Source organism: Trichomycterus rosablanca, chromosome 4 (assembly GCF_030014385.1).
Source record: "Trichomycterus rosablanca isolate fTriRos1 chromosome 4, fTriRos1.hap1, whole genome shotgun sequence".
NCBI classification, from domain to species: domain Eukaryota; kingdom Metazoa; phylum Chordata; class Actinopteri; order Siluriformes; family Trichomycteridae; genus Trichomycterus; species Trichomycterus rosablanca.
In genome coordinates this window covers 51328060-51346127 of record NC_085991.1, presented here as the reverse complement: position 1 = coordinate 51346127, position 18068 = coordinate 51328060, and the positions used below count along the sequence as shown (strand labels likewise).

The 18068-nt window shown below is 38.8% G+C and overlaps 1 protein-coding gene and 1 pseudogene across 1 annotated transcript; one reads left to right on the top strand and one right to left on the bottom strand.

Annotated features, from left to right (window-relative positions):
* LOC134312489 (tripartite motif-containing protein 16-like) overlaps positions 1-18068 on the bottom strand; it is a 210840-nt pseudogene that overhangs the window by 105407 nt on the left and 87365 nt on the right.
* On the top strand, positions 4789-17694 carry LOC134312495 (tripartite motif-containing protein 16-like; the record flags this gene model as incomplete). Its single annotated transcript, XM_062994486.1, has 6 exons — positions 4789-5400; positions 8711-8806; positions 10666-10899; positions 14616-14775; positions 15398-15457; positions 17183-17694. Coding segments are annotated over exons 1-6 (1641 nt in total), but the record flags the coding sequence as incomplete, so codon positions are not given.

The following is an 18068-nucleotide window of genomic DNA, read 5'->3' as shown; positions in this document are numbered from 1 at the left end:
TATTATCATTAAGGTAAATAAATGAATAACAAATGAACAAAAGTGCTTAAAAGAACACCAACTATACTCTGTGTGTGTGTGTGTGTGTGTGTGTGTGTGTGAGCGTGTGTGTGTGTGTGTGAGTGTGTGTGTGTGTGTGAGTGTGTGTGTGAGCCACTGCACTATCAGTACAGTAGAGACGGAGCTGCACTTCCTCAAACAGTGTACCAAGTACCACCACACCCGGGCCCAATTCTTCCCCAAATTTAACATCAATATCCCCGAGTTTAACTCCCTCCCAGATCCCGACAATCTGCCCCACCTACTGGGGGAGCACAGAGAAAGCTGCACACTGGCAGCACTCTATACACACACACCTGCCACCAGGTGAGAGACAGTGGGTAATGTAATGTGTAATGTAATGTGTAATGTCTTACACACACACACACAACTATTTTTTATGACTACCTCATAACTGTAAATGTTGCCATTGTTATTATTTGCAAAGTTTTTATTATTAATAATATTTTATTATTTTTTTTTATTATTATGATTTTATTTTTTATTGCATCTGTAACTGTTTTGTATATATTTGTTCTTACTTATTGTTATTTTTCTTTTTTTCTGTAACTGAGCTTTGGCGATAAGAATGTCCTTATTTGTCAGGCCAATAAAGCTTCTTTTGAGTTTGAGCGTCTGTGTGTGTGTGAGCGTGTGTGTGTGGCGTGAGAACCTGACGTGTTTGGCGAGTTTTGAAGATTGTTGTATAGCAATTGGTAATGTGTTGGGACATGAGAATATTGTCTCTGCCTCCAGGATGAACAGAGCTGTTGTTTTTTTCATGTAAAAAAAGCAGCGACACTGATTGAAAAGGGCAAAATAATGGATAATGAATTAAAATGGTTTCTCCCCTCAGTTCATCAGCTACAAAAATGATGTTATCTAATGTCCCTCCTTTCATTAGCGATAAAGTAATCAGTAAAGAACTTAGCAGATATGGATGCTTTGTCTCCCCCATAAAAAAAATCCCCCTTGGCTGCAAGTCCCCACTGTTAAAACACTTGGTGTCTTTTAGAAGAATGTTTTTTATGATAATGAAAGAAGGCGTGGAGGAGATGAATGTAGTACTTAAATTTACAGTTGACAACTTTCACTACAACATCTTTGTCTCATCAGACACTAATAATAAATGTTTCAAATGTGTTTTAAAATGGGACATATTTTTCATGCCTGTCTAGAGAACATTACTGGTGTTCCTGGTGTTTCTGAGTGGCCGGGGCAAGACACAGCGAGGCCTGTTGAAGCCGACCTCCCTGTGGCTAAAGCTTGGCCTGCTGTGGAAAGCCCTGGGTCTGCCACCTTGTCTGATATAAAGGAGGGTGACCCCCCTGTCCAGCCTGCTGCAAAAGAGTCCACTGATGCAAATACACTGTACTCTGGAGTAGTGCTGGAGACACCCGCAGAGGCAGGATCAGAGGAGCAGACAGAGATGAACTCATGTCAGACTCCATACTTACTCCAAACTTAACTCACAAGAAGAGCAATTAACAAACTCAGCTGAAGATATTAAAGGGTTCTGAAGAAACACCAAATGGCAATTTGGTAGCTTTTATTGCTTTTGTTGCTGTTATATGTTGTAACAGAAGAACACTTTCCAGATCTTAACCAATTTATCCATGATGTGAAATATTTTAGAAGAGAATGAGCTTTTATTGATCTAGAAACTTTTAGAACTAAAAAACTGATTACTAAAGTTAACAGAGAAACCACTGATTATGATCAGTAGACTGTTTTATGGCTTTTACACTGAAATAGGTTCACTTCTAAATTTTTTCCTGTTAGTTATATTTACAATACTTTTAATGAGTGGGATTCAGGTTGCAACTCTAAATATTAATGGTGCCAGAGATCATGAGAAGAGAGCAAAGCTTTATAAACTTATGAAGCAGAAATGTATTGATGTAGTGATGTTACACACAGTGATGCAGGTAATACTGCTGAGTGGGTGAAAGAGTGGGATGGATTGGTGATTTTAAGCCATAATACATCACATAGTGCTGGATTTTATTCCTGCTTCTTACATAGTTGAAAAATGTTTAAATGGGAGGATTTTAAAAGTGAAAACATTTTATGAGAATGAGGTTTTAGTTTTCATCTGTGTGTATGCTCCCACCAGTGCAGTGGAGAGAATGGTGTTTTAGACAAGTTAAACCACATTATTGCTAATTGTAGCACTGCTGAGTTTTTAATTGTGGGTGGAGAATTTAACTGCACAGCTGATAACCTGGACAGGAATCATAAAGAACCTCATGTAGCCTCCCGAAGGTGCCTGCAGGAGATGACTGAGACTCATGAATTAAGTAATGTATGGAGAATTTTACATAAAAATCACATGGGTCCACACAATAGATAATAGGCTCTCCCTGGCAAGACTCTTTTTTTTTTTTACACTTTTAAACATCATATGTTGTTTTTAAGTGTTTTATTGTCCCAGTTAGTATCTCTGACCACAGCATGGTCCAGTGCCTTATTGCTTAAAACACAATTAAACCCAGAAGTGCAAACTGGCATTTTAACACTGCACTCTTAGAGGATGCTAATTTTAGAAAGTCTTTTATTTATTTTTGGAAGATTTTTAAATCAGAGAAAGATTTACAGCAGCGGTGAGATGTAGCGAAAACACAAATTAAAATGTTCTGTCAACAATATACTCTCAATGTTACAAAAGACATCATAAGATCATTGAAGGCTTTAGAGATAGAAATAGTGAAACTTCAAAATTTGGAGGCCACAGGAAATCAAGGGCATAGTGAAGCTCTCAAAAAGAAAAAAGTCATAATGAATGACCTGTTGGACACTACAGCAAAGGGGGCGCTGGTCCATTCACAATTTAAAAACGCAAATGAAATGGATGCTCTATCCAAGTTTAACACTTGGCGGGCGTCAGGGATAGATGGTCTCCCTGGGGAATTCTCCCTGGGGAATTCAACAAGGCATTCTGGGCAGAAATTGGGCAGGATGTGCTGGAAGTTCTTCAGGACAGTGTAAAGAAGGGGAGGCTCCCACTGAGCTGCAGGAGAGCTGTCCTGACACTGCTGCCAAAAAAGGGAGACCTGACCCACCTGAAAAACTGGTGCCCAGTGTCACTACTGTGCACTGACTGTAAGCTGTTCTCAAAAACATTGGCCTCAAGACTAACTAAGGTAATGGAACAAATCATCCACCATGACCAGTCGTACTGTGTGCCTGGCAGGTCTATCTTTAATTTGAAATGTTTTGGACATCTCCAGGCTATTGGGCTTAAAGACTGATCTTATTCTTTTGAATCAGGAAAAGGCTTTTGACAGGGTTGAACATGAATATCTGTGGAAGGTGCTAGAAGCCTTTGGGTTCAACCCAGGTTATATAGCCATGATCAAGATTTTGTACTGTGATGCTGAGAGTATATTGAAGATTAATGGTGGTTTATGTGCACCTTTTAAAGTATAGAGAAGCATTCAACAAGGTTGTTCTTTATCAGGCATGTTGTATAGCCTAGCTAGCTATCTAACCACTTTTATGTAAACTAAGAGAACAACGCTCTTTTTTTTTTACCTCAGTCCAGTGATGTTCTCTGTTTGTCTGCATATGCAGATGACCTTGTTGTGATGGTGGCTACTCAGACGGACGTTAATGTTTTAAATGACACCTTAAAAGACTTTGAGCTTTTATCATCTGCTAAAATAAACTTGGATAAAGGTGAAGCCATTTTAGTTGGGGAATGGGATGGTGAGGAGCCGACACTACCAGGAGGTTTAATGTGGAGAAGAGGTGGTCTTGAATACTTAGGTGTTTACCTGGACAACCCTGAGTTTTTAAGTAAAAACAGGGAAGGTGTGTAAAGGGCAGACTGAACAGGTGGAAGCGGCTGGTCCCAAAGATGTCATACAGAGAATGAGTGTTGGTTATTAACAATCTTCGGGATGGCCTACACTGGATCCCTCAGAGTGTGCTCCACCTTTCAAAGGAAGACAGGGGCTGGTCCACTTAGCCAGCCAAACCGTATCCTTTTACCTCCAGTTTATACAGAGACTCCTCACTGGACCAGGAATATAGTGTGGAGAGCAACAGCCCATGGAATCCTACAAACAGTAGGAAGAATGGGAGTAGAAGTACTTTCAGTATGTTAAGAGTGACTGGCACAAGTGCCAATTTATTAATTTTATTCTTGGTCAAGCAAAGATGGCTATATTTCTGAGCAGGAAAAGCAAAATAGCACAAAATACTGACTGTGATGCGTCAACAATGCTCAAAAGACTTAAAATCAAGAATAATGATCTATTTTAATTTTTATAAGAATACAGGGAACATGGACAGTTTTGAAGACATATGGTGCTGTGAGGAGACTCGGTGCTCCATTGTGGATTAACAACTCTATTTTTTATTTTACCTGAGCTATCTTACTGGGGATCTTTTTTAAATGAAAATAAAGGAATATAAAAAGTCAAAAAGTCTCTCTCTCTCTCTCTCTCTCTCTCTCTCTCTCTCTCTCTCTCTCTCTCCTCCTACCTTTAGTTCAGCAGAAATAAAAAAGTGAAACTGATCTGATCCTGTTCAGTCCGAGTGCAGATCTGTTTCGTGTCTGTGTTTATAGTTTTGTTGGTAATTTGAATTTCTGATTGCAGGTGAGTTTATATCAGTTCTGTTTGTTATGGTTTATTGTTACTTTATGTAGTTAAAATTGTTGATTTTTACTTTAAAGTCACTTGTTTTCAATATAACGCTCACAAACTAAATTAAAAAGTCTGAGCTGCTGTAAATGACTTGCTGTGTTTACTGGTGTTTCTGTTTACATGCAGAAAAATGGCTGAGTCAAATATTTCAGTAGCTCAGGACGAGTTTAGCTGTTCAGTCTGTCTGGAAACACTGAAGGATCCAGTAACTACATCATGTGGACACAGTTTCTGTATGGTGTGTATCAATAAACACTGGGATAAGGAGGATGATAAGGAAACATACAGCTGTCCACAGTGTAGACAAACCTTCACTCCAAGACCTGTTGTGAGTAAAAACACCATTCTAGCTGGAGTTGCGGAGAAACTGAAGAAGAAAGAATCCCAAGTTCCACTTCCTATTGGACCTGAAGATGTGGAGTGTGATTTCTGTACTGGGAGAAAATACAAAGCTGTTAAATCCTGTCTGGTGTGTTTGGCCTCTTTTTGTGAAACTCACATTCAGCCTCACTATGAATCTCCTGCTTTTAAGAAGCACAAGCTGGTTAAAGTCTCCAGACGACTCCAGGAGCAGATCTGCTCTCAGCATGATAAACTGCTGGAGGTTTACTGTCGTACTGATCAGCAGTGTATCTGCCTGATGTGCACCATGGATGATCATAAAGGACATGATACAATATCAGCTGAAGGAGAAAGAGCTAAGAAACAGGTAAAAATATTATACAGCTCTCTTTAACAAGTAACAACTAATGTAGTGATTGCTGCTTTATTACAAACATTTTACTAGTGTGGGCATTGAGCCTCCAGATTTTCTCAAAAATTTTATTGTATAGTATATCGAAAAGCATATTGAGATTAGGGCTGTGCGATATGACTAAAAAACTAATATCTCGATATGCTTTTGAGAAGTGGCGATATACGATATGATATATTGTAAATATAAAGTACAATGGCAGGCCACCGCCCGTATTTTACCTTATTTTGTTTATAAGTGCTTCTAATCTTAAAAACACCAAACACTGTAGTTCTGATAAATTCTGACTGAGTACAGTATTTATATTTTGTATTATTACAGTATGTGTTTGTATTTATATTGACAATATTTATATTAAACAAACCAGCAGAATCTCACAATCACATTTCTGCTGTCTTACTTCAAACAATCAAAAAATCCGGAAAAAGTTCAATATTTGATAATGCTTTGCTATCACTGCAAAGTGAAAGCACAAGTTAAACAACAGCACTGTGAACCAGATCAACCACATAGCAGCATAAAATCATAACCGCTGCTTACCTGAGTTATACATTTATATCCATGTGTTGTTCCATTAGGGATAAAATTACCTTGTTTTTCTTCCTGAAGGCCACCTTATATGTTTCCAGAATAAATAAATCCCTTTCTAACTGTGTTTGTCCACCAAATGAAAACTGTCTTAGATAATTTATTCTCTCAGCTTTCTCAGTAAAAAGCTGAAACTGGTAATTCGTTTATTAAGCTGTCTCTTATGTCTTCATAATCAATCAAGAGAGAAATTGAAATTCTACCCAAAATCTGAATTCGGAAGTTCTGATTAGTTTATATAGCTGTTTTTGAGATTTGAACCACGAATTAATCTCTTTCACAAATGAACTGATTCATTTGTGTGAGCAAAATAAATGAATCTTTAACATACATAAGAGCACAGCTCCCAGATTCAATTCCAATGAATAATTCGTCTGAAAAGAGTCGTTTCAGACAGTGATTTAGTTTGCATGTGTGTGCATTATTTTTTTAAATTATTTTATTAGCAGTTAGCTGCTACAACCCGAATTCCAATGAAGTTGGGACGTTGTGTAAAACATAACACACTAATACACTACAAAGACAAGATATTGAATGTTCAAACGGATAAACTTTATTGTTTTTTTTGCAAATATTCACTCATTTTGAATTTGATGCCTGCAACACGTTCCAAAAAGTTGGGACAGGAGCAACAAAAGACTGGGAAAGTTGAGGAATGCTCAAAAAACTCCTGTTTGGAACATTCCACAGGTGAACAGGTTAATTGGAAACAGGTGAGTGTCATGATTGGGTAAAAAGTGAGCATCCCCGAAAGGCTCAGACGTTCACAAGCAAGGATGGGGCGAGGTTCACCACTTTGTGAACAACTGCGTGAGGAAATAGTCCAACAGTTTATGAACAACGTTTCTCAACGTGCAATTGCAAGGAATTTAGGGATTTCATTATCTACCATCCATAATATCATCAAAAGATTCAGAGAATCTGGAGAAATCTGTGCAAGTAAGCGGCAAGGCCGAAAACCAACAGTGAGTGCCCGTGACCTTCGATCCCTCAGGCGGCACTGCATTAAAAACCGACATCATTCTGTAACGGATATTACCACATGGGCTCGGGAACACTTCAGAAAACCATCGTCAGTGAACACAGTTCGTCGCTCCATCTACAAGTGCAAGTTAAAACTCTACCATGCAAAGCGAAAGCAATATATCAACAACACCCAGAAACACCGCCGGCTTCTCTGGGCCCGAGCTCATCTGAGATGGATTGACGCAAAGTGGAAAAGTGTCCTGTGGTCTGACGAGTCCACATTTCAAATTGTTTTTGGAAATCATGAACGTCGTGTCCTCCGGGCCAAAGAGGAAATGGACTGTCCGGATTGTTATCAGCGCAAAGTTCAAAACCAGCATCTCTGATGGTATGGGGGTGTGTTAGTGCCCATGGCATGGGTAACTTGCACATCTGTGAAGGCACCATTAATGCTGAAAGGTACATACAGGTTTTGGAGCAACATATGCTGCCATCCAAGCAACGTCTTTTTCAGGGACGTCCCTGCTTATTTCAGCAAGACTATGCCAAGCCACCTTCTGCACGTGTTAAAACAGCGTGGCTTCGTAGTAAAAGAGTGCGGGTGCTAGACTGGCCTGCCTGCAGTCCAGACCTGTCTCCCATTGAAAATGTGTGGCGCATTATGAAGCGCAAAATACGACAATGGAGACCCCGGACTGTTGAGCAACTGAAGTTGTACATCAAGCAAGAATGGGAAAGAATTCCACCTACAAAGCTTCAACAATTAGTGTCCTCCGTTCCCAAACGCTTATTGAGTCATGCCCCTGTCCCAAATTTTTTGGAACGTGTTGCAGGCATCAAATTCAAAATGAGTGAATATTTGCAAAAAACAATAAAGTTTATCCGTTTGAACATTAAATATCTTGTCTTTGTAGTGTATTCAATTGAATATGGGTTGAAAAGGATTTGCAAATCGTATTCTGTTTTTATTTATGTTTTACACAAAGTCCCAACTTCATTGGAATTGGGGTTGTAGTTAGTAGCAGCTAATCTGTTGGACTTTACTTGATATCTTTCTGTATGTTTTTGTGTGAATTGTACATTTAATAAACATACATTGTATGTAATGCATAATTTTAAAGACACATGCAACCTTTTATTTCTTTATATCATATTTCAATTTAAACCAGTATCATTAGCTCCGCTGTCATCATCCCTCCACAAATCAAGCCCTGAATAAAGTTCTGGCTTTAAAACTATGACTAACGACATGCCCACCCATTATGTTTTACTGCCCCAGAACCAGGGCTGCTATAAAGTACAAATAATTTATCTTACATATTTTTGCAATATAAGGTTTTTTTGTGTTGAAAAGCTTTGGAGACCAACATCGACTATTTTTACTCCAACTTCAATAACTCCAGATCAGAATGAGTTAGAAGCTAAAAATAAAAACAACATTTGCCAACAACATTTTTTTGATGATCGGTATGACAGTGAACGTCCAGCAGTTTATCAAGCCGAGAGCAGATCTGATCCTGGAGTCGTCTGGAAGCTTTAACCAGCTTGTGCTTCTTAAAAGTTTTTATTTTTTCATACAGTTTATTAATACAATTAGGTACAGAGTCACATACTGTTTTCTAGGAATCACCCATGTTTGAACAGCTTTGCATATTGTTTGTGTGGTGCTGGTACACAATTCAAGCAAATTCTGAATTATTATTCTGTGTAGAAGCAGCTGCTGGAGATCCAGAGAAAATTCCAGGAGAAAATCCAGAACAGAGAAAAGGAACTTAATAAACTGATAAACGCTGTGGAGTCTCACAAAGTAAGTCTAATAAACAAAAAGCTCTCAGGATCAGTCAGACTCTCCTCCATTTAACCAAACACTGCCATGCATTAAAAATATGTTTATATCAGTGATTGTTACAGCTTGGAATTTGTATCAATATGACCAGAAACTGTAAATTCTGAAAGAGATATTTAATTTCACTCTAAAAAAGGAAAATAATGTACACAAAAATACAACCCTTAATCAGAAAAAGTTGGGACAGTATGGAAAATGCAAATAAAATAAAAACACAGTGTTTCCTTCATTTACTTTGACTTTTATTTGATGGCAGACAGGATGAACCTGATATATTTCATGTTTTATCTGCTCAATTTCATTTCATTTATTAATAAACATCCATTCCTGCATTTCATGCTTGCAACACATTCCAAAAAAAGTTGGGATGGGGGCAATTTAGGGCTAGTGACGAGGTGAACAAACTAAATAATAATGTGATTCCAAACAGAATCAACAGGTGATTGTAATCATGGTTTGGTACAAAAGGAAAAGGTTTTTGATGAGCAAAGATGATCAGAGGATCTCCAGTTTGTCAACAGATGTGTGAGAAAATGATTGAAATGTCAAAACAATGAACCTCAAAGAAAGATTGGAAGGGATTTGCATATTTCTCCCTCTACAGTGCAGAATATCATTAAACCATTCAAGGAATCAGGAGAAATTTCAGTGCGTAAAGGCCAAGGGCACAAGCTTAAGCGGAACGCCCATGATCTTCAATCCTTTAGATGGCAATGCATCAAGAACCGCCACTCAACAATAGCTGATATAACCACATGGGTGAGGGATTAGCATTCCAGGTCTTTTTTTTTTTTTAAATGGACGCCGTGTGCTCCGGACCAAAGACAAAAAGGACCATCCAGACTGTTACCAGCCACAAGTCCAAAATGTCATGGTATGGGGCATGTCAGTGCCAGGGTCTGTCATGGTATGGTGCTGTGTCAAAAATGCGACAGCGACGACCCCGTACTGTTGCACATCTTCTCCTCTGTGCCAAAACATCTTTTAAGTGTGGTGAAAAGGAATTGCAAAATTAGAAAATGGTAAATGCTTTACTGTTCCAACTTTTTTGGAATGTGTTGCAGGCCTGAAATGTACCAAGTTTTTTTCTGATTTGGGGTTGTATTAAAAACTACAATATAATATAAAAGCAGTGTCTAAATATTTGTTTTTTGTTCAGTATGTGGTTGAACCATCTTTGAGCAAGAATTTACTTGATCTATTTGGTCTCAGGTAACAAACAATGTTTTGAACAAAGTATTTTTGTACATCAGTAGAAAATTCTGCCTGGTTAGTTGGTCATTGGTGCTGTACAGTAATTCTAAGGTCTTGCTTGGTCTTGGGGATTAAGATCAGCATTAAGATCAGTGACTGGGCCACTTAAGAAAATAAATGTACTTTATTATAAACCAGTGCATTTTACATTTTAAAGCCATGAACATCACATGCACACTTAATTTTTCAAGACAAGCAAAATGATTTAGTGTAACAGTAGTCATTCTGGCCTTTTATTAATTATCAACAACTTAAGTTACCAGGCAAATTGTTGCATATAATCTATGCTAATATTACAACTATAAGAGGTAGAAATGTAATCAGCAGTAAAGTATAGAATTGTTGGAAAACTTCGGCCTTTTAAATTATTTGACAAGATGCACACCATAGACTAGCTTAACCACTTTATTATATTTAAACTGTGTAATTAAAGAAAATATAATATTAAAATAATATAATAATCTAGAAACTGTTTTAATGCACTGTGTCATGCTGGAAAAAGATGTTTAGGTCTTCTGTAAAATATCTAAGTGAGTAACGTTTCCTCTTTCTGAATCTTCTAACAGTTTTCTGCAAAGACATCAGTAAAGAACATTGAGAGGATCTGTGCTAAACTAATGAACTCAATTAGGAGAAGATGCTCTGAGGTGAAAGATTTGATCAGAGATCAAAGGAATGCTGAAGTGAGTGAAGCTGAAAAAGTCGTGAAGCAGTTGGAGGAGGAGATTGTAGATCTGAAGAAGAAAGATGCTGAACTGGAGCAGCTTTCACACACAGAGGATCCCATCCATTTCCTCCAGGTAACAGCACTAAAACTACAGTGGTGGAAAAGTGGGTGGTTTTATTATTAGATCTGTGTTTACAGAGATGATGGTGATGTATGGGATGTGAATAAATTATTACCATAAAGTGTTTATATACAGGGATGCACATAAGTGGTGCGCAGGTGCACATGCGTGGTCAAAATTAACATTGCGCAGCATGCATTACAAACGAGAAGCGCGTTTGCATACCAAAATGCGTTGAGCTTTGGGGTCACGGTTATACGGTTAGCTCACATAGCCAGTAGTTAGTTTACGTTATAACTAGCTTATTTTCTTACTGGATTTCCATCAGTCCATCAACATGTCCAAGAAACAAGCTATGTTAAGTAATTACTTTGGCATTCCACCACCTTTAAAGAAACGCCAGACTGAACCTATAGGTAAAAAATGAGTATTCGTGGAAAGATGGCTGCAGGAGGTAGTGTGACTTCAAACAGATGATGACCGCACAGAAATGTGGTGCAAAGTATGCCGTGAAAATCCCAATCTTGCGGACAAAAGCAGTGCATTTTATGTAGGGACCAAAAATTTCAGCCATCCAGCTTTTGAAAAGCACGAGAAGAGCAAAGAGCACATGAATAATCGTGCATACTATAGATAACGGGCGCAGCCATGTTTAGAAATCCAGTCTGCCCCTGGACAGGTGGCAGGACAAACTGAATGAAGAACAGCGTCAAGCACTGTGTAATATTTTTCTGTTGGCCTTTCACAAAGCAAAGCATGCATGTCCTATGCGTTCGTATGAGGAGGACATTGTGCTTTTCAAAAGACTTGGAGTGAATGTGGGGAGTGCATATCATTCACGAGTAGAGGGGAACCCGCATCATTCAGAGCATTGCACAGTCAATCCTTTCAGAACTGAGTGAAAAACTGAAGGCAGCCAAATTTTGGGGTGTGCTCTTTGACGGATCAGAGGGGGAGCAGGAGATTGTGTACATTGTGTCTGTGTCTAACAACGGAGAGTTAACCTCAGATTTCCTTGGGTTTATTAATCTGGGTGTGAATCGAACAGCACAGGACATAGTGAACGGGCTTCTGCAACTCTTCCATAACTGTGGTTTAGGAGATGAGTGGAAGACAAAGTTGGTTTCAGTTTGCACAGATGGAGCTGCAGTCAACGTTGGAGTTTACAATGGAGTAGTTTCCAAAATGCGTCAGATGGTTGCGATCTGGAATTCCCTTGTGCATATTCTGTGTACCCCCCACACCCTGGAGAACTGCACCAAGTCAGCTATTCGCATGGTTCCGTACTGTGAGACATTTACTTGCTTCATTGTAAAGTTACTAAGCTTCTATTTACAGAAAGGGGGCGTAAAAAGAACATAACATCTGAAGAAGATATGTGCCGAAAATGGCATTGCCTTTGTCAAACTAGGGAAATTTCACATTAGATGGTCTGTGTGGAGGCAAGAGACTCTGTTGAAAATATGGAGGCTACTACCTGCTATTCAAATTCAAGTGGCTGCAGGTGATGACAGTGACTTATTGCCATATTGCCACAGAGCGTTTTCAGTGTTTTCTAGCCAACATGCTAGACACTGGGAACATATTGCACTTCACCTCCCTCAGGTTCCAGCAAAAAAAACTGACTATTGGTAAATGCAAATATGAGCTCATGGTAGCTATTGGACAACTGACACTACTGCTTGACAGTGAAGACAAGTACAGGAAAGAAGCCGTTTCAAATGCTGATGCTGACAGGGACAAGATTGATGAATTGAGAGGATTAATACACGAGTTTCAAAGCAGATATGAATCCCTCAAGTCATGTGATCAGTTTTTTTAATTTTGGATCATTCAACTTGGTCTCAAGAAATGCAACAGCTCCACAGTTTTGGCAACACAGTGCTGACTAACATGCTCCAGAAATATGATGCCAGCTTGTCTGTTGACAGAGATGCCACTCTAAGAGAGGCTGCATTTAAAACAATCAGGGAAGCGTTTGGCAACCTCCTCTGTGTATGAATTGGTCAACATACTGAAGACAGGCACTCCAAATAGTTACTCCATCATTCAGAATGTCATTCTGTTGTCCCTTACACTGCCCTTGAGCAGTTCGGCATGTGAGAGGGGATTTTCACATCTTAATATGATAAAAAACAAGTACAGATCCCGCCTGTCAGACTTTCGCCTCTCATGCCTGATGCACATTCACTTGTCTCAGATGACAACAGAGACTTTTGACCCAAAGCCAGCTGTTGATCTGTGGATGCAAACAGCTCATCGCAGGCTCAACCAGGGAGAAAGAAGTCAGCCTTTATCATCATCCACCATGTTTGAAGGAGAGGAAGAAAGTGAGGAGAGCAGTCAGGAGGGAAGTGATGATGAGCACTTGTAGGATATTCATGCATTGTACAAGGTGAGCACCAAGCAACAACTTCAGGTGCTCCTTTGAGAACCAGACCAAAAATGTTATGTGCACCCCTGGTTATATAATTATATTATTGGTGCGCCAGTCTGATATAATAAAATATATTCTAAATATGAAAAACCTGATGATAGTAACATCAAAAAGATAAGTAATAGTAAGAACTTTTCTCAGATCAAAGTGACAGATTTAATATTCAAATTATGGTGGTCTCTGGTAAACAAGTAGGGAAATCAGTGCTGGCTTTTTTGGTGTACAGCCACAATATTTGGTCTGATGGAGCTGTGGATGAGATTATGCTGATTTTCCTGACATGTTGTTGCTAGATAGCACGTTGCAGGTGAACATTGGCTGCTTTTGCATTTATGGCTGCTATTGTTTTTGGCTTGGCTATTTGGTAGCTGGCGCAATAGGTAGCTCTGTCGCCTCACAGCAAGAAGGACCTGGGTTCAATTTCCTGGCCTGGCTTTCAGGGTCATTTCTGTGTTGAGTTTGCCTGTTCCCCGTGTACGTGTGGGATTACTCTGGGTGATCCAGTTTCCTCCTACAATTCCAATAGAAAGCTGTGGTTAAATAAAGCTGTAATTAAATAGACAATCAATGAATTAATTAATATTTTGCATGATTACAAAATTCTAGGGCAGTTGTAGCCTAGTGGTTAAGGTATTGGTCTAGTAATCAGAAGGTTGCCAATTCAAGTCTGAACTGATCAGGAGAAATCAGGTGACAGGTGAGCTTCCAAGCTGAGGAGCACTCTCAAATGTTATACTAAACTTGGTTGTGTGCACTAACCCTTGCACAGACAGTGAAACGATTGTGCTGGCCAGGTGTCCCACTCCTCCCCCACTGCAGGTACACTCCTTGATTCATTGTGTTGTGATATTTGGCCATTAGCCCTGAGTGTAATTGACAGTGCCAATATGCAAAAACAGGTTTTATAAGCGGGTCAGGATGAGGTGACAGACAACACATTTCCAATACAGTCAATGCTGTTTTCCATTTGTTCACTTTCAGTATGCAGGTGAAATTGAAGGTGCTTTCACACTTTCCCAATTGTAACTTTTAAAGCCACAATGGGCACAAGTCTCCCTAACTTTGCTCAATAAAGAAGAATATAGGATTTTGTTGTTTGTGCAATTACAAGTATAAAAATAAACTGTATAAACTAAATATAATAATAATACTAATAATGATGTTCATTTTAGAGATAATTAAGCAGTGGTAATGTTAAAGAATCATCACTCTGTGCTTCATGTCTCGTCCATTATTTGTGTTTCATCATTATCTTGTTGTTGATCTGTGAACTTTATTTATCTGGATGTAGAGTTTCCAGTCTCTCTCGACTCCTGCTGGATCTGCAGAATCACCCACCATCACAATCAGTCCTTTCCTCTCATTTGATGAAGTTACAGAGTCTGTATCTCAGCTGAGAGAGAAAGTAGAAGAATTCTGGATATGGCTGTTTGAGAAGATACAAGATGAAGGTGAGCTAAAGCCATCAATGTTCCATTGTCTTCAAAATGCTCGGTACTCAAACATCAAACAAAACATACAAATCCAACAACATGAACCTTTTACATCTAACAACATTTTATTTATTTATCGATTTATTATCGATTTATCGATTTATTTATAGTCCAAAGACGTGCAATTGAGGTGAACTCGAAATACAAAATTGTCCATGACTGTGTTTGACATTAAACTTGTGATCTGATGAATCTTGTATGGTGAGTAACTACCGTTTCTATCATGAATGTAAAACATGACAACATGTCACTTCTGGTACCAGTCTCTGGTGCCTCTTTATTCCAGAAAGGTTGTAAAAGAAATTGAGATATCACATAAGATGAAAGAACTGAGCTGTGACCATTATGGCCTTTTGAGGTCAAATGGTGAATGGCATTTGACCTCAAATGCCAGGATTCTTTTAAGTATGGGGAAAGAAGCTTAAGGTTCTCTTTAGGGGTTGTAAAGATCATCTAAGATTGAACACATCCTGGCATGAAGGCCTCAGGATAAAATAGAAAAATGATCCATGGTATATTCCTTTAGCTGCTACATATTTATTTACTGTGATTAGTGATTGTACTGTAACTCTTTCTGTAGTGAAGAATGTCCGGATTATTTCACCTCCTGAACTTGAAATCAGAGAAGATTTTCTACAATGTAAGTTTTTTTCGATTTTGTATTTTTGCATATTTGTTACACGTTTCAGATTATCAAACTATTATTATTAGACAAAGACCAAAAAGCTGTTACTACAACCAGTAATTAGGTTTGATTTCTTGAGAGGGTTGATTTCTTTTGAGGTGTTGAATACATTTTTACATATTTAATAAATGGGAAACTGCATAATGCATTTACACACATGTAGTAACACACACACATCTACACACACCTGAAGTAAGGATTAAACCAAAGTTCCCAAAATGTTACTGGATGGCGCCCATGCTACCAGCTGCACACTTTCTGATATGTTATTTACTGTGATTAGTGATTGTACTGTAACTGTTTCTGTAGTGAAAAAATTCCGGATTACTCCACCTCCTAAACCTGAAACCAGAGAAGATTTCCTACAATGTAAGTTTCTCACATACACGCAAGCATAAATAGTGCTGTGGAAAAACTATTTGCACCCCCAGTTACCTCTGTTTTTGGTTGTGACGCATTTTGTCACACATTTCATATCTTTAAACTACTTTTAATATTAGGCAAAGACAAGTAAACACAAAATGTTATGATGATTTTATTTATGAAAGATAAAATACTGTTCAGTCCTACCTGGCCCTGTGTGAATAAAATATTCATCCTGTTGGTTACTAAATCAACCAGTTGACCGAATTCAATTGACAGTTGGGTTTAATTTTACTAGTCACACTGAGGCAGGATCACTGCAAGAATCTGATCCTGTCTGGTAATGTGAAGCAGGCTAGAAGGTCTTAAAACAAACCATATGATGCCACATTCTATAGGAATTCAAATACAGAATGAAAGTACAGTTTTTGAAATCCATTAGTCTGAAAAATGTTAAAAAGACATTGCTGTCTCTCTGGGACTCCAAGGAACAACAATGAGAGCTGTTATCCACAAGACAAAATCACAAAAGAATCGCTATGAAAAAACAAACTACAGGCCTCATTTGCTTCAGTTAAAGTCAATGTACACAATTATACAAAAAGAAAGACACTGGGCAAATATGGCATCCACGGAAGAGCTGCAAGGCCACTGCAAAGAAGGCCATATCACATTCACCAAAAACATCTATATGACCCCAGGACCTTTGGAATAATATTCTGTGAACTGATGAGTAAAAGCTAGAACTTTTTGGATCCTATTACATCTGGAGTTAACACCACATTCCACCATAAGAACATCACACCAACAGTGAAACATGGTGGTGGTAGTGTGATGGTCCGGGGCTGCTTCGCTTCCACTGGAACTGGACAACTTGTCATAATTGATGGAGCCATGAATTCTGCCCTCTATCAGAAAATCCTGAAGGAGAGTGTCCGAGACCTGAAGCTCAAGTGCAGTTGGGTTATGATGCAGAATGTAGGTAAAGCCAAAAGTTTACAGACTTTTGTAAGAAACACGTGTCATGGCAGTCCTGGAATTTTAATAATTTCTGCACTCTGCTGTCCAAATGTTTTTGACCCAAACACACATTCATAGTAACACACACATAGTGACGCACACACAAACACGTAACACGCGCACACTGACCAAACACACACACACACACACATAGTAACACACAATCATAGAAATGCACACACACAGACACACACTTACAAACACACTCATAGTAACACACACAGTAACAAACACCTACAAACACACACACACTCTCTCTTCTATGTTAATTGGTTTATGTTGTTTCCTCTCCTTTAGATTTCTGTCGGTTCACACTGGATCCAAACACAGTAAATAAAAACCTCCGTCTGTCTGAGGAGAACAAAGTGGTGACCAACAGTGAAACATTACAGTCGTATCCTGATCATCCAGATAGATTTGATCGTTACTCTCAGGTTCTGTGTAGAGAGAGTGTGAGTGGACGCTGTTACTGGGAAGTTGAGTGTAGTGGGAATAATGGGGTTTGTATAGCAGTGTCATATAAAAGCATCAGCAGGAAGGCACGTGGATCTGAGTGTTGGTTTGGATGTAATGATCAGTCCTGGATTTTGTTCTGTTCTCCATCCAGATTTTTATTCCGGCACAATAACAAAAGAACTGAAATTCCCATAATGCCGAGTTCCTCTAGAATAGGAGTGTATGTGGATTACAGAGCAGGAACTCTGTCCTTCTACAGCGTCTCTGATACAATGAAGCTCCTCCACAGAGTTCAGACCACATTCACTCAGCTCCTCTACCTGGGGTTTTGGGTTGGTTTGGGAACAAAAGTGAAACTGTCAGATTCAACAAACTAAATGTAAAACTTAGATGAAAGTGAAACATTAAACTGTCTGTTGTTGATGTTAGAATCTCATGTAAGGCAGTGATACATTTATCAAAACTTTCTGAATGGCTTCAGATCTCAAAGGCTGCAGATCTCTTGGGTTTGAACCTCACATCTGCTCACTATTTGCAAGGGGTTTGGTATGTTCTCTATGTGTTCACATGAGTTTCTTTATGTACTCTGGTTTCCACCCACCTTCAAAAAATCCAGTAGGTGGATTGGCTGCTATTGGGGGAGAGTAATGTAATATTTCTCTGTGATTAACTGGACCCTGTACTGGGGTTTTTTTCTGCATTGCACCTGTTTTCTTGGTGGGTCCGG